The following is a 19,854-nucleotide window of genomic DNA, read 5'->3' on the forward strand; positions in this document are numbered from 1 at the left end:
GTCAGTCCCCCCAGAATTCGGTCAGGCTGTTTTGGCAGCATGGGGCAGCCATTAAGGGCATGTGGAATTCAGACGTGGGTTCCAATTCCAGCCCGGCTGGGAATCCTGCCACTCAGGCTGCCTGGTCCTTAGTCCCCCGGCCTGTCCAACAGCGATGCCAGGAGGGCTCGCTCGGGGTCCTGACGGGAACGACCACGCGCAGGACGCTAACTCACACGGCTGGGGAGGAAGTAAGCGCTCAGTAATAGCTTTATTGACACCAGCGGCTCAGAGGCAGGGAGGAGGGAGAAGGCGTGGGGTAGGCCACGGGCGATGGGAGAAGGGATGGGGGAAGTGGCAGGAGGGCCAATGAGGGCAGAGGTGGTGACTGAGGGAGAGGCGCTGACCTGTACGGGGGAGCCTGCCCGCACTCTTCCTCCCACCGAAGGCACCGCAGCCATGGGTGCGCTCCAGTCTCGGTCTCCGGGGCAGGCCGCGCAGGGCCTAGGGGTTTGCAGCGTCCACCCCGCGGGCGCAGGACAGTCTGCCCCGCAGGAGCATCTCAACATTTAAGGGGGGGTCGGGGGCGGAGGAGTGAGGATCGCCAGACCACAGGGGAGGGACGGGGGACACGGGGGTCCCCCGCATCCAGGAATGGACATGACACTCATGCTCGGCGGCAGGACAATAGCAGAGCCACCTATACGCCCGGGGTGGGGGTGGGGGTCCTCTTCCCAGTCGGGGGCCAGCGGAGCCGGCGAGTTACGAAGCGAGCACGGGGCAGGATAAAGGCACGAAGTGGGGCTCCGGCCTGGCCGGGAGGAGAGATGGGAGGGGTCTGAGGGGGAGGAGCCGGGCCTCGAACGCCCTCCCCCCTCGGGCTAGGCGCTGGGGCGGGTCCTGAGCGCTATCCCTGCCTGGCGGTGCCCCCGTCGGGTCGGCCCTGGGAGAGGGGCCACGCACGGCTCAGACCAGCGCGTAGTCGAACTGCCCGCGCTCGAGCGCCTCCTTGTGGTCGGTCCAGGACGAGGCGGGCATGCGGCTGTAGGGGTCGAGCAGGATGCGCACGCAGCGCACCATCAGCAGCACCAGCACCACGAGCAGGCAGAGCACGAAGGCGAACACCGTGCGCTGCTCCGCGTCCAGGCCCGCGCCCACCGGGGGCCCCGTCGACGGCGGCAGCGGCTCGGGGGACAGCGTCCACGTCGCGCTCATGGCTCACATCGCCGCGCGCCCTGCGGAGGAAGGGCCGGCCGGGGGCGCGGCGATGAGGCTGCGCCTTACCGCCCCTGCGCCTCCCCCTCCCGCCACCGCCCCCTGACCGTGCCCGGATCCAGCCCCCGCCCGCGCCTCCGTCCCCCGGCTACGCCCCAGCGCGGCCCGCGGGCAAGCCGCCACAGGCACGCGGGGACCCAACTCCGGCCGTGAGCGCAGGTGGGGGCGCTGAGAGTGGGGAGAGGGAGCCCGGACCCGCTGGCCCGCGCACAACAGGTGCGAACGCGCAGCCCGGGAGGCGCAGCGGGGTGAAGCCCTGTCTCCCGCCCCGCTCCCTTTGTTCTCGGCATCCCCGGGACCCCTCCCCCACCGCCCCCGCCCCGCCGCGCCCCTCACCCTGGCCTCGACCGGGACGGGGACCGAGCGCCCGGTGGCTGCGCTCTCTTCCGGGACCCGCGCCGGCTCCGCTCTCGGCCTTTCCCCGGCGGCAGCGGCGGCAGCGGCGGCAGCGGCAGCGGTGGCGGCCCGGGCTCAGCCCACCCCACCCGCCCCTGGAGCGCCGGAGACCGAGGCAGGCGAGCCGCGCGCTAGCCCGGCCGCCGCGGCTGTTCCCATGGCGACGGGGGGCGGGGCCGCCGCGGGGGGCGGAGGCTGCGCAGGGAGCGGTGCGCGGGCTCGCGACCCCGCCCCGGCCTCCGGGAGAACGGAGCACCCACCAGGAGGCGCCTGGGAGACCCCGGACTCGGGGAGCCTCAGCACCCAGGACCTTGCCCACCCCACCCCAGAAGCAACCCAGGCAGTCCCAGCCCGACTTCTGCACCTCCCCCCCCCGCCCCATTCTCTGCGATAGACCCCTGGACCAGACTTCCTGCGCGGGCGGGTCCCAATGCTTCCTAAAATCGCTTATTGGCGCTCAAGCTCTTCCAGCTCTAGGGACCCCAACCCTCCGAGACCCCAGCCAGGCTACTGAAAAGTTCCCTAGCTCTTGTCATGGTCCCCCCCACCCTGGGGGGGGGGCAGGGTCCTGACCAGGCAAGGCTGCCCCCTCCAGGGCTGCAGTTCCTTCAGTGACCTTGACCACCTCCTTGTGACCTCCTGGCCAGCTCCCACCATCCCATCATCAGTCCCAGCTCCCCCACCCCCACCCCAGTGACACACATCTCAGACCACCCAAGTTGCTCTCCTGCACTTTGGTGTTTTATTATTTCCAAATCTCGGGCATATATACAGGGTAGTAAGGGCACTGTTAAAATAAAAAACGGAGCCAAAATGGCCTGGCTTAAGTGGCCAGTGGGCCACTCTGAGTGACAGGGGCCTGGGCCCTGCCCTCCTGTCTCGAGTCCCTGGGCAGGGGCCCCTTGGCACCATCTGGCCTGTGCACCGCAGTGACCTTGCCCAGCAGCCCCACAGGGCAGAGGGGCAGCGCCGGGGCTGGTACTGTGGGGAGAGGCCCCTAGCAGCTGCCCGCCCTTCCCCATGCAGCTGCTTCCACAGCCACCCTGGTAGAGAACCCCCAGTCCTGTCCCCAGAGGTCTAGTTCCCGAGGGCAGACACCAGTCCTCCGAGCGTCCGCCGCGTGCTGATCCAGCCCAGGAGCCCCTGGTCGTGGCCACTGCGCTCAGAGGACCTGCTCTGTGCTGGAGGCGGAGATATCCAGAAGCCGCCAGGCCGCGTAGGGGTCGAGCTCGTCCTGATCTCGGCAGAGCGCCCACACGTACAGCATGCGCAGCACCTTGTCCTGCCGAGGTGGGGAACGTGAGGGCTGGGGATGAGCGACTGTCGAGAAGGCACAGGGCAGAACACAGAGGCGACGCTGGGAGGGACTAGGGGGTTAGCGTGGGTCTGGGCTCCAGAGGCTACAACTCAGGACTCGGCCGGAGCAGAAAGCTCAGTCACCCTCCGACCTCCACCAGGCCCCACCAGGGCCCGCCTGCCGCTGCTGCAGTCACAAAGAGCGAGGGAGGGAGCGGAAGGCGGCCACCCGCTGGCCACGGCCCTGCTCCGGCCCTGCTCCGCTTCCTCCCGCACTCACCGGGTCACCCTCGACCACCTCGCCTTTGGGGTTCTTGATCACCATCACCAGCTGGGCCTGGAAGGTGATGATTAGCACAGGCCCCTGCTCCATCATCTTGCCCATGGCGAGCTGCAGGGGGAGGGGGGACTCAGAGAGTGGCCACACCCCTTCCCTGCTGCTCCCCTTGTGGTGCAGATCCCCAGTTCCCAGGGGGCGGCCCCAGCACTCCCTTGTCCCCTTGTTGTTGGGCCAGGCCCCATAAGGAGCCTGAGGAGTCGTCCGTTTCTGGGTAGGGGATTCCCACGAGACCCTTCCCAATGTGAGCCAGCCTGAACTGCCAAGGACCCACGCAGCCGCCCTGGACCTGGGCTGGGCGGGCACACCAAGGCCTCCCAGAGCGGCCAGTCCTGCACACAGGCAGGGGTAGAGGGAAGTGCGTGCTGGCGCGCCTTCAGCTCCCCACAGGGGCCTGAGCAGTCCTGACAAAGCGTCAACCCTTCCCAGTAAAGGTGCCGGGACAGCACTGCCTTTGGGGGCCCTGAGGTCTGTGCAGCAGCACCCCCTGCGACTGCCACCTGCCTAAGAATTCTCCCACCACAGGCTTCCACTGAAAGGGACCCTGGAGGTCCCTTAACCCAAGCACCTGCCCATGCCACAGCTCCTCCAGGGACAGGGCACGCCTGTTAAGAGCATACCGCCCCCGCCCCAAGGGAGAGACACTCACATCAACGTTGTCGATATCCAGGATGCGGGAGTGGAACTGCAGGCCCAGCGCCCTGGCCTGCTGGATTGGGTGAGCCAGCTGGCTGTAGGTCTGCAATGACAAGCCGCATGCCTGTGGCCGCACGCACGCTGGAACGCAAGCCCCGCCTGGGCACCGCATGACCCGAGGCTGGCACACCGCGGGGCCGGGCGCACGGTTCTGGGCATCTCTCCCCGCGGGCCGGCTTGCCAGCCGAGCTCCATGCTTTCAGCCCTTGTGCCGTCCAGAAACAGCTCCTGGCTCCTGGGTGTGCTATGCCAGGAGTGGCAGATGCCAGGAGCACGGGTCCAAGCAGGCAGGCTGATGCCACCCGTCTGCTGGCCCCCGATCACCCCCACCCCCGTTATAAAGGCAGCACTGCATCGAGACTACCGACTGAAAGCAGCATCGTCGGCAGACTCGGTAATCTTCCTGCCACAGGAGGTGAGATACACCCCCAGGGGTAAGTCGAGGCCTCTCTGGCTGATCTTGGACTTGCCCCTATTCACCGCATTCTGAATCTTGGCCTGGAATCAAACGTGTTTTCTAGGATTTGCCCTAACCCATGGCTGCTCCGAAAGGAGCTGCCCGGGGTGCCGCCTCCTCGCCGACCAGCTCCTCCCCAAAGCTGCTGTCCACGGGCAGCCCGTTCTTCCCAAGGGGCAGCGGCACCCCACGTGACACCCCTGGCCCCCCTCAGCCTGTTCCCAGGCCCAGGACATGTGCAGCCTTGTCTCTTTCCTCTGGAAGCTTCTCTGGACGCTTCTCTGGACTCACCAATTATGGTGGAAGACATTCCAATCACACCTACTTTTTATGGAAATAACTGATCTACCAAGAAAAAAAATGCTGCCACTCCCATTTCTGGTGTGATTCTTAAAAACGTCATTTAAAAAACACCTCTGTGTGAGCACCTGCAATTTCAAGGGCACTTCCAGGGGCACAGGCAGCTCTCTGGCAAAGATAACCAACCACATCCTAATGGTCCCAAAGTATTAACACACACACACACACACACACACACACACACACGAACACCACCACCACTCCTAAATGCCTGCTGGATTAGTCACCATGCAGAGGAGTATTTAAAAAAAAAAAAACCTGACATCGTCTCCTCTGCTTTCTCCAGCAGAACAGAATCAGCCAAAAAAGGCTCTGGACGGCTTCATACAAACAAGCTTGGAGAACAATCCCATGAAGACCCGGGTCAGGCAGTGAGCAGGGTGAGGTGAGGTGGCTGGCCAGAGCCCTGCAGGGCCGGCTGCCAGGCCCTGAGCAGACAGAGTGTGCTCCTGGGGGGGCTGGCCCGCCATCCCCAGCCCAGCGCCATGCAGCCCTGGGACCCTGAGCCGTGACTGGGGGGAGCAGTCTAGCCTCGGCAGGACACACAGCTCCTCCCCATGCGGGAAATCCATCACCGCCTGTTTTGATCTGTGTTTCGGGAACTCGAAGTGAGAACAGCTAATGAGTCCAGCCAGCGCTTCGGGTCCCGCAAATGCTGCTGTGTTCGCGCTGTACCCTCATGACGCCTGTGACACGGGCGTTGATGATGGACTCTGGCCCAGGGACGGGAAGGTCACACACACCCAGAGCTATTTGCGGCCCCTCTCCACCCAGCCCCAGCCCCCGGGGTCCCCCCACAATCAGGACACCAGACCCTGTCACACCCCTGTCGGACCGTACTGCCCACGCAGATCTCCACGCTGTGATTCTTTCTAGGCCTAACCAGAAAAAATAGAAAGAAACAAATACTCACAGCTTCATAGCACCAATCTTTGAGAATGTCGAGCTCTCCAGAAATCATGGCCTAAGATGGGGAGAACAACAAAAAAAATTAGCTTGAGACTAAGAGAGGACGATCTGGGCGGGAGGCCCTCCCCTACGGGCTCTAGCTGGGGAGTAAGGGGATTTGGGTTGGGCTGCAGCAATAGACCTGGGGGACCAAGGGCCTGTGTGTGACCCCCGGCAGCCCAGGGTGGTCCCAAGGGCCTCGTGGGAGGAAGCAGAGGAAGGTGGCAGCGTGGTGGGCTCACGCTGGCCAAGAAACTGAGCTAAGGAGGCCAGGAGCTGCATTCTCCCTCCACTGGGGATGGAGCTTTGCACAGCTGGGTCCACACAGGCACAGAGGAGGGGTCCCGGGGGTGGCCTCCCCAGATGCCATGGGGAATGCCTCTGCAGGAACTTGGAGGCAGGGCTGAACACGTTGAAGGTGACGGAGGAGCCCAGGGCCCAAGGGAAACCCCAGGCAAGCTGGGGGCTGAGAGCCTCACCCTATAAGAAACTGCCTGTGCTCAGACTGCTGCTTTTGGGGACTGCTCCATTTCTACCTCCTCCCGCCCTGCCCAAAGTGGCATGAGGGACCTGGGAACATGGAGGAGGAGGGGACCCCATGAAGGTCACTGGGACGGAGGAGGCAGGAGGAGGGGACAGGAACCCACCGGGGCTTGCAGGGCCTTTCTGTGGTCTCACTGGGACTTTCCAAAAGCCTGGCACATGCCCAGGCTCCGGCCACATCTTGGGGGCTAAAGGAGCAGATGCAGCGGGTTGGGGGGCAGGGGGAAGGCAGCCGACCTTGGCTGGGCAGGGGTCTTATGGAGGGTGGGTTGTGGCGGGACCTTGAACAAGCTGCTCTCTCTTCGTTTATGAGCCAGAAAGTGGGGCTAGAAGATGGGACACCTCAGGGAAAGCCCCCACAGGGTCCTCCTCATGGCTCGCCCACGGGCTACGGCTTCCCCCACGCCTGAAAGGCCCCTGGCCCCGGGGAGCGGCTCACTGCAGCCTCCAGGGACGCGCCTCAAGCAGAAAGCATGAGGGAAGAGACAGGAGCTCCAGGCCGGCTTTCAAGGGAGGCATCGTGACAGGGAACTCTGTCCCGGGAGCAGACACACCCCAAGGGCAAGGCAAGAAAGCAGCGCCATCGTGGGGACCAGCAGGGCCCACGGGCGACCCTGGGTGCCCTCTCAGATGTGCGTGACTAACAGGGGCCAGGCGTGGGGCCCCTCAGGCTTCTGAAAGCACGACAGGTGTCTGCCCCAGGCGGAGCACCCGAGCAGACCGCAGCCTGTGTGACGAGCACCGCCCGGGCTCAGTGCGCAGCCCAGGGCGACAGAGGCAGGACAGGACGGGGAGGGCCCGCTGAGGGGACGACCCACCTCCAGGACGTTGGGGATGATGTCGTTCTCACACTGCTGCAGGAACCGCTCCTTGTCAAAGGCGGGGTCGACTCGCAGGATCTCCGTGAGCACCTCTGACATCTCCGTCTTGGAAAACAGGCCCCCTGCAGGCAGCCAAGCCAGGAATGGGTCGAGGGCCCGGGGCCCTCCCCTTCTGCTGACCCCGGTGGCAAGGACGGGCAAGCCACTCACCCAGCAAGTCCGTGACCTTGTCTGTCAGTGCCCGGGATGCCCGGATGAGTGCGTTGTCGCTTTCGTCATACTTCATCTTCATCTCGAAGAACCCTGTGGAGACATGGACCGGGGTCAGGGGGCCTTTCCAGAATGACACCCCTACTCCACGACTTTGAAGGCAACTTGGGGCCCCTGTGAGATCCACTCTCCGTGCAGGCAGGGTAAACGGGGGGCCTTCTCTGAGCCTGCGTCCCCAGCCACGGGCCGAGGGGGCTGTGCGGACAGTGAGGGGCTGCCGTGCTGGCTGGAGCTCTCCCTCAAAAGGGAACAGACCTCTAGCAACTCCCACAGCACAAGGGATGAGGGTGTGTGAAGTGGCAGTGCTCCCTGTCGGCACCGGGAAGCCCCACGCCCCAACGAGAACAGAGGACTACGGACCCTTGAGCTGGCTGGCCGGGCCCTACTGGCGCCTCCTGTCCTGCCCTATGAGGGAGAGGCTCATGGTGGAATCCACAGCCGTGCCCCCAGCGAGGTCGGTATGCCTGGCCGCCCTGCTGCTAGCAACAGCTGACAATGGCAGGGATGGGTGACTTGGCCCCTACGGTAGGGTTCCCGGCCCACCAGCCCAAAATGCACTGGGCTGCCCGCATGAGCAGGGCTGCCTGTCGGCCTGTGCTCTGCCAGGGCTCTGCTGCTCACTGGCTGGGTGATCCTGTGGAAGTGGCTGGTCCTCTCTGACCCCGGTCTCCTCCTCTGTAAAGTGGGGGTCTGGCTTGAGCCCAGCACATGGGGAGCACTCGGTAAGTGTCCGCTGTCACGGCTACGCTGTCAGCTGAGCCTCCGAGATGTGAACACTCACGATTAAATACCACGTTGTTGTCCCTGAAGTCTTTCCACTGCTGGTACCACTTGGAGTCCTTGTGCAGCACAACTCCCAGGGCCTCCCTGGGGTCAGACCGGGGCAGTGGTGAGCAGCAGCGCGAGCCCCTGTGCGCCGGCGTGAGCACCCGAGCCCTCCCACCCACCTGCCCCTGGGGGGGAGGGGTGTAGCGGGACAGCCCGCCCCTCACCTCTCAGCCTCCTGCTTCCTCTCTCCCCTTCCCACCACTCCACCCCCTCCCCCAGATTCACTAGGGAGCAGGAACCCTTGAGCAGAAAAGCTGGGGAATGAACTGACTCGGGCAGGAACCTTCTGCGGGCGTTCGAACACACCCGGTGCGTGGGGTGGGACAGAGGCGCTGGCCGGTCTGCTACCTACTCATTGGGCTCAAACACCTTCTCTTCCTTGAACTTCTCTCCCGCAAACTCCTTCCTCTTCCTGAGCCGCTCTGGCCTCCGATAGGGCCCGGTCTGCCCCAGCACACTCTCATCCAGCTCCTTCTTCACGGACTCCACCCCCTGGAGGAAAGCGGTCGGCCAAACGGTGGGCACTCAGGACCTTCCCCACACTGCAGACCACCATGGCGGGCCTGTTTGTTTGTGCCCCACATTGGGAGAGCATCTGCTGGGAACCCCAATCTAGGACCTGATGGCACCCCAGGACCTCGGCCTCCCCCAGTTTTGAGGTCATGTGGCTCAGAGTGACCTGCCTAACTTCCCTGCATGGACAAGACTGTTCTAGATGGACCCTGTTTTTCTTTGGCCTCCCTCTCATTCCCCCAGACCTCCCTGTTGGGGCTCTGGCCCTGTTCACTGGCTGTGCACACCCGCCCTCTGTAGGGCCTGCCCCTGCCACCTGTGGCCCCTTCCCTGTATGCTCCTGTCACTTGTCGCTCAGGAACTCCTCATCCCCTGCTGGGTCCCCCAGACCCCTTGAGAGCAGAAATGCAGACTTTCTATTCTGTGGCCCCTGTGACCAGCAGAGGACCCAGCTGCGGAAGGATTCGACAGGTCATGGGGTACGAATTCGGGACCTCCAGTCACCCTGAGTGCAAATGGTCCCTGGTTTAGGGACACAAGCTAAGGATGTTAGCAGCTGAGAGCCTCTCGCTTGCCCAAGGCTGCCCAGCGGGAGTGGAGCACAGACCTGGTGCCTCGGGTGGGCACTTCCCCCCCAGGGCTGAGCTCCGAGGTGGGAACTCTGGCTCCTGGACTCAAAACAGGCCAAGGCAAGGGCACCCCCGCCGTAAGGCTCAGCCCGACCCACCTGGGAGAGGGCTCTGAAGGCGGCTGTCTTGCCTAGCTTCTCCCCACCCTTGGACACCGACTCAGCGGACTGCTTGGCAGTCTTGGCGGCTTCTTCCACGCTCTCCTTGATTTTCCGGCCGAGGTCACTTTTACTGACTTCATCAAGACTCTACTGAGACAGAGGGACAGGGGTGTCAGCATAGCACCCCTCAGGGCCCGCACAAGCTCCCCCAGAGCTAAGGCCAGCCCAGCCCCCCAAAGGGCAGGAATAGGTGTTCTGAGCTTGTCTGGCATATGGGGCCCCGAGACTCAGGTCCCCTGTGTACAATGTCCAGGGTGCTAGACCTTTGGGCTCCCGGGTAGACACCAGGTCAACTGGGCTCTCCCCAGAATGGGCAGGAGTGGCAGCCTAGGGATACAAGGGGAGGAGCCTGTGCCCAGCACCGCACTGGCCTGCCCCTCTCTCCTGCCCAGAATAGAGAAAAGCAACACAAGCCACAAAAAGGAAGCCCCTGGCACATCTCCCTCCCATCTCCACCCTTGCCTGAGGCCCAAGCAGCACTTCCCAGCTTTTTGGCAGGAAGAAAAAAAAATCCTCATCTCTCCTCCCGTCTTTGCCAGTGGCACCAAAGCTTCTCACCCACACGGTAAACCGCAGGGCACGGGGGCTAGTCTGACTTCGCTCTCCTTCCTGAGGGTGCCATGCAGCCTAACTCCGGAAGCCGCCCAACCAGGCTGGCTCTTCCCTTGCTTGCCACCCACGGCTACTCGTGGCCTGTGCCAAGTCACGCCCTGCCCGGCGCCAGCTCTGCCTGCAGCTTCCAGCACCGCTCTCCTCCCAGAGGCGACGAACAGATGGCCCCGGAGCCGTGGCCAACAGAGCGCGGGGGCCCAGAGACCGTTACCTCCTTCACTGTGCCTGTGATCTCCCCCAGCTTCTTCTTTATCACTTCGCTTGTCCGCACGGTTTCAGATTCAATGGTTTTCTACGGTAGGAATGTTGTTTCTTTTCGTTACAACGCCACGGTTCTCTTATAGGCAAGGGTCCAAAGACTCATTTTCTCAGCAGCCCTCCCCTGCCAGCCTGCCCACCCCAGGGCCCCTCACTGCCCCACAGCCTCCCCGGCGGGTTCAGCAGCCAAAGGCTGACACATGGAGACCCTCTAGGCCCAGGGCCTGGCTCCACTCTCGCGCTAGGTTCAGGGGTGATCTGGCCCCCTCTCCACCCCCTCCCCCTGGCTCACTGACGTTATCCTGCCTCACTCTGCACCCTGCAGCTGCCAGTCTCTGCCGGATCTCCCACAGCCACTGTCCCACCCGACTGGCCCCCGAACCACCCCTCAGTCCCCACGCCTGCCTTAATGGCAAGGAAGGGTGATCTGCTGTCGGGTCAGATCCCCACAGGCCCTCCGACAAACAGGCCTTCCGCGTGGCCTGGGAGGGGACCAAGAGAACAAAAACCCCAGAGACCTGGAGTGGGGGCCCACTGGTAAGATGGGGAGGCTGCCCCCACCTCACAGAGCCCTCGTGCGGCAGAGGCGGCGGAGCCTGTTCGCCGTGGCAGGTGCCTGGCAGCTGCTCGGTAAGAGACGGCAGTCGTTAACGACAACACTCGCGGTGTTATAACCTGCTTTCTACCCGCTGCACTCAGAGCCACGACCAGCTCTCAGGAGCAGCACATCTCAAGCCTACTGCTTCAGCAGTCACCGGGGGAGCCCAGCAGGTGCACACTCCCGCCCGGCAGCTGGTGGGGGAGGGGCTCCAAGACCCCGCATTTCTCACGAGCTCCCAGAAGCTGGTGCTGCCGGTATGCAGAGCACGGCGCTCCGTCTCACCACAGAAACGGAGGGCTGGCGACGTACTCCTGTGCCCTCGCCCCCTGGCATCAGTGCAGTGACCTCACCTTCCCCCACCACGCCGGCACCACGCGGGAAGCAAGTGTGCCACCGGGGGAGACGCGAAGCAGAGGGACTCACGTATTTCCTTCTGGCTTCCTGGAGCGCGTCGGACTCTTCCAACTTGCGGGCCTCATCTCGGAACTTTTTTATACTTTCTTTCATTTCTTTGTTTTTGGCTAATTCTTGTTTGATATTATCCAGCAAGCCAGAGAGAAAACCTTTCCTGTTTCCAGAAGAATAGGATCTGGACTAGAAAGAATGTAAAAGAAACAAAGGGTTTGTACTTTTTCCTCTGTGCTGCCGATATGGGTTTCACAATGAATAGCTACCTCTCTTAGGAGCGACAAAAGTCAAATCAAAAAAGCATCAGGTGAGGGGCGCCAGGGCGGTTCAGTCAATTAAGCGTCTGCCTTCACCTCAGGTCATGATCCCGGGGTCCTGGGTTGGAGCCCTGAATCAGGCTCCCTGCACAGCAAGGAGTCTGCTTCTCCCTCTCCCTCTGCCCCCACCCCCCTTCGTGCTCTCTCTTGTAAATAAAATCTTTAGAAAAAATAAATAAAAAATAAAAAAGCATCAGGTGATAAACTGTGAGAAGTCCAGACAATGAAATATTATTCAATAATAAAAAGAAATGAGTTAGCAAGCCATGAAGAGATGGTGTGGCCTTCCACAACGTCCTATGTCAATGACACCTCAATTTAAGAAGACACAGAGGACCTTAGCTGCGTATCACCAAATGAGAGAAGCTGGTCTGAAAAGACTCCAGACGGTATGATCCCCGCTCTAGGACCTTCTGGAAAAGGTGAAACCATGCAGATAGTAAACGGATTAGTGGTTGGCAGGGGCCTGTGGCGGGGCGGGGGATGAGTGGGCAGAGCACACGGGAGTTCCCGGGCACTGAGATTACTCTGTGACAGCACGATGATGGACACACGGCAGACGTCTGTCCCCAGCCCGGGAATGTACAGCACCCAGAGCAAACTGTGAAGTAAACTGTGGACCTCGGTTAATAACGAGAGATCAACACCGCCTCATCAGTTGTTAACAACCGTGCTGCACAAACCCAAGATCCGCCTCATGGAGAAAATGCCTCACGGGGAAAGCTGTGCGCCCAGGTGGGAGGAGAGGGGAGAGAAGGTGACGGCAACTCTCTGTACTTCCTGTTCAGGTCTTCTGTACTTCTCTTTTTTTTTTTTTAAGATTTTATTTATTTATTTGACAGAGATAGAGACAGCCAGCGAGAGAGGGAACACAAGCAGGGGGAGTGGGAGAGGAAGAAGCAGGCTCCCAGCAGAGGAGCCTGATGTGGGGCTCGATCCTGGAACGCCGGGATCACGCCCTGAGCCGAAGGCAGACGCCTAACCGCTGTGCCACCCAGGCGCCCCAGGTCTTCTGTACTTCTAAAAGTGCTCAAAAGAATAAAGTCTACCCTAAAACAAAACAAAGGACCAGGCTCCTCCTCCACCAGAGGAGACCGTGGATGAGAAACGGGCGCAGCTTAGAACCCTTAGAGGGATTCACATGTGCTCACCCAAGGTAAAGGTCGATAGCCAAAGGGGCCCTTGCCCCAGGACTGGGACAGCATCCCAAAGAAGCTGGCACAGGGCCCTACTCCCCTAGGTTTCTGGGGCCAGGATAACTTCTTCCTTTGGAGTCACTCTCAAGTCCCACGCACACAAACCTCCCTCGTCAACCCACAGGATCACTGTTACCAAGAGCTGAAGCTCAGCGGTCCCCCTGGTAGGAAAACCCGACACACCTAGAAGCCAGAGCCTAGGGAGGCCAGAAGAAAGGCCAAGGCCCCCTCCAAGCACAAGAGCCAGTACGCTGCCTAAGACACAGGCTCCAGGGTCAGACTGAGACAGGTACAGATCCCTGCTTCGCCACAAGCATGAGAGCAGGCCCCGAAAAGGGAATGCTTGAAGAACCTCGAGAGGGAGCCACGCCGTGGGGTAGTGCCGACTTTCACAGTGTGCCAGTGCACCGCGGTGGCCGGGGCCCACCTTCCCATTTTCAAGGTGCCTGACTCCCGAGCCCCCATCAAGCCCCAGGGCCAGCCTGGCCAGCCTTTCCTGGCAGGGGGGGTGGGGGAGTCCAGGTTCTAAGACCTTTGGGACTGCGCCACCACCTGTGGGAGAGAGTCCACTGCTGAGAGGAGACTCAGAGGGATGGGCAGGGTGTGGGCTGCCCCGGTGTGTGGGTTTGGGCAAGTAGATCAGCTTCTGGGTTTTCCTCCCTGTGGTGGTGAGGCACCCACAGAAAGAAGCATGGTTGAACAGGTATGACGGGAAGGGCAATAGCTCTAGAAAATGTGGTCTGTGAGGAACAACAGAAACAGGAAACCGAGCCCCCGAGATGGGTGACTCTGCTCAAATGCTTGGAGGGCTGTTATGCAGAAAAGGGAAGAGCCACAGGGATAGAGGCCTTAGATGTAGAATGTCAGCCAATCAGCTGCCCCGGCAGTGTGGGCAACACCCTGCAGCCCTCTCTCCGGTCAACTAGGCATATCTTTCAGAAGACTTTCCCCTCTTCTCGGCCTGCTGGCATTCTGAGTCACTCACCACGGGCAGCTCTCCACCGGGCCAGCGTATCTGATAGGTACCATGGCGTAGCGGCACCAGGTTGTGGCTGGACAGAAACTGGACTCCACTGCCGAGGCATCTCTAATTGGGGGAGAAAAGAGAAAGACCCAATTCAGGTAAGAGAACGACTGGGAAGTAAGTGGGCCACACTAAAAAGCAGGGGGTCGCCCAAGACTCATTTGCCGATTTTTACCGCATGCCTTGCCGCATGCTCGGCGCTCTGCAATCTTGCTAAATTCTGAGAAGCCAGTGGAATCTTGCGGAAAAGATGACACTGGATCTGCAGGGTCCATGTCTACTTTCCTGCCTCTGAGCCTGGGGAAAACCAGAGGAGTCCCAGGAAATGCCAACCTACGATGGAAGAAGGTGAATCATGCGCGTCTGATTTAATCCCAGAGACTGAAATGGGCACCCAGAGCCTAGACGCTGGCAGTAAACAGTCCTCTCGCAAGCCTACCCTGCTTCTGTCAGCCCTGGAAGACCAGAGACCTGGGCTTTCAGAGGTAAAACAGGGAGAACTTATTGTTCCAGGTGCAACCCTGGGAGCCAGCGACAACTGAGGGGACCCACCTGGGCCGAAACACTGCTGTCATCTGAAAGGCATTTCTGCTCCTACCAAATGAAGAGCTTAAGCTCCATAAGAGAAGGGCCTGTGCAGTCTTGTTCAACGTTGAACCCTAGCACCCAGCACTGAGCCAAGCACATTGGTATCAATGACCCCACAGAACTACTCTTCCATTTCCACATGGGCCTTTCCTCTCCCTGTTCCACACTTCCTGTCTCCAGGAACTCTAAGCAACATCCCAAACTCATATAAATGCCACCATCTCCTATAGCTCAAGAGTCATTCCTGAGACGCCTAGCTGGCTCAGTTGGAACAGCATGAGACTCTTGACCTCAGAATTGTAAGTTTGAGCCCCACGCTGGGGGTAGAGATGACTTAAATAAATAAATAAACTTACCCCTTCCCCCAATTTTTTTTTTTTAAGATTTTATTTATTTATTTGACAGAGAGAGAGACAGCGAGAGAGGGAACACGAGCAGGGGGAGTGGGAGAGGAAGAAGCAGGCTCATAGAGGAGGAGCCTGATGTGGGGCTCGATCCCATAACGCCGGGATCACGCCCTGAGCCGAAGGCAGACGCCTAACCGCTGTGCCACCCAGGCGCCCCTTCCCCAAATTTTTTTAAACAGTAACTCCTGGTGGCTCAGTTGGTTAGGCAACTGTCTTTGGCTTGGGTCATGATCCCAGGGTCCTGGGACTGAGCCCCGCATCCGGCTCCCTGCTCAGCCAGGAGCCTGCTTCTCCCTTTGCCTGCCACTCCCCCTGCTTGTTCTCTCTTTGTCAAATAAATGAAACCTTTAAAAAAGAGTAACTCCCAAGAGTTTAAGTAAGTTGTTCTTCTCTGCCTACACCTATTGATCCTGGAGCCACAGATTTCAGCAACAGTCTGAGATGGAAGTGGATGGCTGTCTAACTTGGGAAAGAAATCCCAGAGCAAACCCAAACTTGAGGTTGGTTCCCCACCGGTTTTGTGCCCAAATCCAAACGTGTGTTATTTCAATATCTCAACCCCAACTCAAAAGACAAGCAGCCAAGAAAAAAAATCAGCCCTGAGTCAGAGAGCTTCTTTCTCCCCACACTAGGATCCCTACGAGATATTTTCCTCCCTCCAGAGTCTGGCTCTGTCGTCAGTCTGACCCAGGGTTTTGGCCAGGTCAGCTACCCCACTAGCTGAGACTGTGGGCAGGTTGCTTAACCTTTCTGAGTTCCAGTTTCCTAACCCAGTTTCCTAACCTAGTCCCAGCAACATGAAGTACTACTGTTTTCTGAGCGCGCTATAAACACCTCAACTCTCACCGCCCCTATGAGCTCAAGCTCTCAGCCGGGCCGAGAACTACCTCCCGCACTTTCACACGGAGGGTTAGGAGGTGCGAGGCAGGAAATGGTCTCGGTAGAGGACCTGGCACATAAACGCAAGCCGTGACTGTCGCGGTGTTCTGACTTCTAGCTGTTTCTCTACTGGGCGCCCAGGCCACCATTCACTCCCGGGTGCACGTGGAGTCTGATCAGGAAGTATGGGGCGATTTACCCCCCGCCGGGCTCCGCCCATGGCCACCTCCCACCCGGCACGCTCTGCCCCGGCCCATGAGTTTCGCTCCGGGACCCCGGGCCCGGCCTCCGCCGACACAACGCCCCAACCACAAGGCTCTCGCTGAGCCCAAGGAAGGGCGGAGAGAGCCAAAGGCCTGAGGACAAAAAGGCCCTGGAGGTCGCAGGCCTGGAGCTCCTTAGACCCGCCCCCACCCCCACCCCCGACACCGCACGTCCGCTTACCCGCGGGCAGCGGCACCAGCCTCCCCACAGCGCCGCCGCCGCCATGTTGCTGGATCCCGTGTGACCTTCTGGCGACGCGGTCCGATGGCGTCACCAGCCTCGTCTAGGTGGCGCGGCGTGGGCCTGGGAAAAGCCGGCCCTGGGGGCGGGGTTTCGGAGAGGAAACGGCCTCTGATTAGACAGCATTCCAGGGGGGCGGGGCCTTGAATTGGGGTCTGGGATAGGGGCGGGGCCTAATGAGGGGGCGATTCCTAGAGAGTTAGGCCTCTGATAGGGCAGGATTTCGGAAGGCGGGGCCGGTGACTGGATGTCACCCGGGGGGCGGGCTCTTTTTTGAAGCGGAGACCTATGGTTGGGTAAGACTACGAAGGGGCGGATCGTGAGGGCGTGAATTCCTCCCGAGCGGTGAACTCCCCGACAGATCGCGCAGGGTTGCAGTGGCTGGAAGGACAAGTAGGGCGGCTGACTACAGGGATAGATTCAATTGGATTCTGCCTGATTGGCCCGCGGACCTGCCCGGTAGTGACTGACCCTGCTCTCACTGACAGTGGCCTACAGTGACCGACAGACGGGCAAGTGAGTTGCTCCACGAGCGAGAGCACATGAGCCCACTTTGTACAGCACTTTGAGAAAGCGCCTGTTGGTTTTAGTCCAGAACAGGAGAAGATGAAGCTAAGACCAGGCTGGGTGGAGCCCCCTTCTCCATGGATTCCGTGTGAATTGACATACCTGGCCCTAAAGATTAGGCCTTTGTCTTTTTAACACCTGGATACTATTTTCCATTTAGAGAATGCCGCCACCAAGTGGCGTACCTTAACATGGCCATGCAATCCGAGTCTAGGAGGGATGGGGAACTGGTACCGTGGGGTAGTCAATACATGTTGCCTTTGCCCTATGGAAGCCTTTTGAGTTATTAAACTGTGATAAGGTCTGTGGGACTTGAAAGGGAGGCAACATACACTCCCTATCTTCAGAGCTGGACAGATTCTCTGTCTCTCAGAAGCTCCACCCCTAGGTGGGAGTAAGTGATTTGGGCTTCCACTCTGGCTTTGTCTGAAATGTCTTTACTCCAAGAAGAGCAAACTAGTTAAGTGGTTGGGATATATAGGTTTGTTGCTGAGAAGAAGGTCTGGGCTTCATTGTAGCTGAAACCATGGAATTGGATAAGGGCACCCGGGAGTGTGTCAAATGGGCATATCAAAGACCAAGGGTAGAGTGGAGGAAGAAGAGCACTCGAAGGAGACTGGGCAGGACTGGTCAACAGGTAGGAAGAGCACCTGGAGGACCTCAGAGAAGGCAGGTGGAGTGCAGAGTGTTGAATGCTACAGGGAACTCAGGCAAGGCAGGCCAGGCCAGACCTGTATCCATCGTCCTTGGCATTTTGCAGTATGGAGGTCCCTGGTGAGACAAGCAAGAGTATTTTGGTTGAATGGTGATTGTGGAAGCCAGATTTCAGTGGGTTGAGATTTTTTTTTTTTTACAGAGACGTACTGGAGTCAGCTGGTAGTGGCCGGCGAGAGCTAATTGTCAAATTTTTAGGAATTTGGGAGCTAGTTGTTAAATACAGCCGTTGTTTAAAAGTTCATTGTGTGAACTTGCCCATCAAATGGATTGTATTTACACAAAGGTAGTAAATACTCAAAACTCAACACTTCCTAATTATTTTTCCACGTGTTGCTAGCTGTGCTCTGAGGGTATTTACATAAACCACTTCTGTGTGCTGGAAATACTGTTACGCATGCCGTTGCATCTTCTCCCTGTTCCGTGTTCAGTGACATGGCATCAGTAGCTTGACATCGGCCATGGCGGGAGTATTTACACCACGGGAATTGGCAAACACTACAAATCAGAAGCTTTTGGTTTGTTTGGAGGGCCAGCTAGTATATTCATTCAGCCAGCACGCAGAGCAGGCATGGGCACCTCTGAGGAATCTTTGCCATGTGTAGAGGGAGAAATGATGGCAGCTGGAGGAACATATGGGGAGGATTGAGGGTGCTCGGGTGTTTGTTTTTCCACCTTTTTATTTTGAAACATTTAAAAGCCACAAAAAAGTTGTAAGAATAGTATAATGAACACTCATAGACGTTTCACCTAGATTCATTTTGCCACTTGCTTTAGCCATCTCTGTTATACACACACACAGACACACACACACACACACACACACACACACACATATATATACAAGCAGATTTGTTTTGCTAAACCTTTGAAGGAGAGTTGCAGACATCAAAACACTTCCCCTTCAGTACCTAAGCACATTTCTGACAAGGGCATTCTCTACCAGACCACCATGCCCGTATCACCCCAAGACAGTCATTATCGTTGAGTAAGTCAAATCAATCAAATAAAACTCTGTATTATTCTTTCCCCCAATATTCTCTTTGTAGCTTTTCAAAAAAGAAAAATCTAAGGTTCAATCATGTGTCACTTACTGCGTTTGGTTATCATGTCTTCAGTTTCCTTTAATCTAGACACGTCGCCTCGATTTGGGGGCGAGGGGTCATTTATGACAGGATCTTGAAGCCCTGTTGTCTTGTAAAAACGCCCCACATTCTGAAGCTGACTGATTTCAGCATGATCAGTTCCCATGTTGTCAAGAGGTTCCCATCGGGGATGTTGTGTGTTTCCCGCTGCATGCCAACAGGTTCATGATGCAAGCTGGTGACGCTAGTTGGCTGGCATGGTCAAGGGTTGGATCGTTCGTGACGGGAGAGGTAGGAGTGTAAATACATGCCGAGCTGCTGGGCGAAAAGAGCTCGGGGGAGAAAGGGCTCAAAGAGGTGGCAGGTGGGGGCTAGGGGAGGGCAGCGGCTGGCAAGTGCCATGCTGGCCTCAGGGGACATTGAAGGCGTGTCCCTCCAGGCATTATTCCAGCCTGTGAGGTGTGGGCAGAGAACCTTGCTCGGCATTCACCACCCTGGTCCCCTATAGGAAGGGGACCAGGGCATGGGAATGACGTTCAGGGAGTCCCAGGCAGTGACTTCTGAGTCTCCATCTCTCTCACCAGTCCCTTGGGGACGGGGTCGATGGTGTCCTGCTGCCAGGTGCACAGTAGTTACTTAGCGAATATGTGTATTGACGAAGTGAATCAAAGACAGAGCCCCTGGAGGACCTTCCGTGAAATCTCTTGCACGAGTAAGGTTTACAGTTTAGGTTTCCAGGCTGGGCTCCAGTGATGGGATCCAGCTGGTTTTTACTGGGCGCGCCGGGGGTGGTCAGTGATAGCAACAGTCGCTCATTTACCAGCACTGACCCGCTGTGCAAAGTGCTGTGCATGGATTATCTCATTTAAGTTTCCCAACGATCTTATGTTTCTGCACAACAAATCGCCACAAACTTAGAGTCTTAAAACATACCCAGTCATCATCTCCTAGTTCTGTGAGCCAGAAGTCTGGCTGGGCGCTTGCTTCGGCCGCACATATACTTACATCGGGATGAGCCTGGAGGAGCACAGAGATTGGCACAGCCCCTGTGTAAGGGCGACACCCAGATTTGGAAAACGTTCCGTGTTTTCCATATTTCTACAACAGCGGGCATATAGTTGACGATACTGTCCTGTACACTTAAAAATTGGTTATGATGTCTCTCTCACGCGCATGCTCTCCGAG

General features: G+C 58.9%; 2 protein-coding genes across 2 annotated transcripts; both read right to left on the reverse strand.

Annotated features, from left to right (window-relative positions):
- Positions 1-231: 231 nt before the first annotated feature.
- CTXN1 (cortexin 1) lies at positions 232-1,804 on the reverse strand. Its single transcript, XM_045774326.2, has 2 exons — positions 1,591-1,804; positions 232-1,214 (listed from the first exon to the last, which is right to left on the reverse strand). Exon 2 carries the CDS (start codon positions 1,192-1,194, stop codon positions 946-948), a length of 249 nt encoding a protein of 82 aa, XP_045630282.1. The 5' UTR covers positions 1,195-1,214; positions 1,591-1,804; the 3' UTR covers positions 232-945.
- A 565-nt stretch (positions 1,805-2,369) lies between these two features.
- TIMM44 (translocase of inner mitochondrial membrane 44) lies at positions 2,370-16,378 on the reverse strand. Its single transcript, XM_087867329.1, has 13 exons — positions 16,244-16,378; positions 13,887-13,988; positions 11,404-11,574; positions 10,333-10,413; positions 9,447-9,596; positions 8,559-8,698; positions 8,160-8,245; positions 7,319-7,411; positions 7,106-7,230; positions 5,710-5,760; positions 3,933-4,022; positions 3,227-3,337; positions 2,370-2,932 (listed from the first exon to the last, which is right to left on the reverse strand). Exons 1-13 carry the CDS (start codon positions 16,286-16,288, stop codon positions 2,813-2,815), a joined length of 1,365 nt encoding a protein of 454 aa, XP_087723455.1. The 5' UTR covers positions 16,289-16,378; the 3' UTR covers positions 2,370-2,812.
- Between the last annotated feature and the right edge of the window lie 3,476 nt (positions 16,379-19,854).

This window comes from Ursus americanus, chromosome 14 (assembly GCF_024610735.1).
Source record: "Ursus americanus isolate L20-20 chromosome 14, mUrsAme1.1.p, whole genome shotgun sequence".
NCBI lineage: Eukaryota > Metazoa > Chordata > Mammalia > Carnivora > Ursidae > Ursus > Ursus americanus.

Bases quoted from the DNA above. Each gene is read 5' to 3' on its own strand.
- CTXN1 (XM_045774326.2), bottom strand. From the start codon at position 1,194: ATGAGCGCGACGTGGACGCTGTCCCCCGAGCCGCTGCCGCCGTCGACG.
- TIMM44 (XM_087867329.1), bottom strand. From the start codon at position 16,288: ATGGCGGCGGCGGCGCTGTGGGGAGGCTGGTGCCGCTGCCCGCGG. The intron at 10,414-11,403 runs GTGAGTCCCTCT...TTCCTACCGTAG, and splicing joins AGGAAGCCAGAAGGAAATAC to AAAACCATTGAATCTGAAAC. The intron at 3,338-3,932 runs GTGAGTGTCTCT...CTCCCCCTGCAG, and splicing joins TGGATATCGACAACGTTGAT to CTCGCCATGGGCAAGATGAT.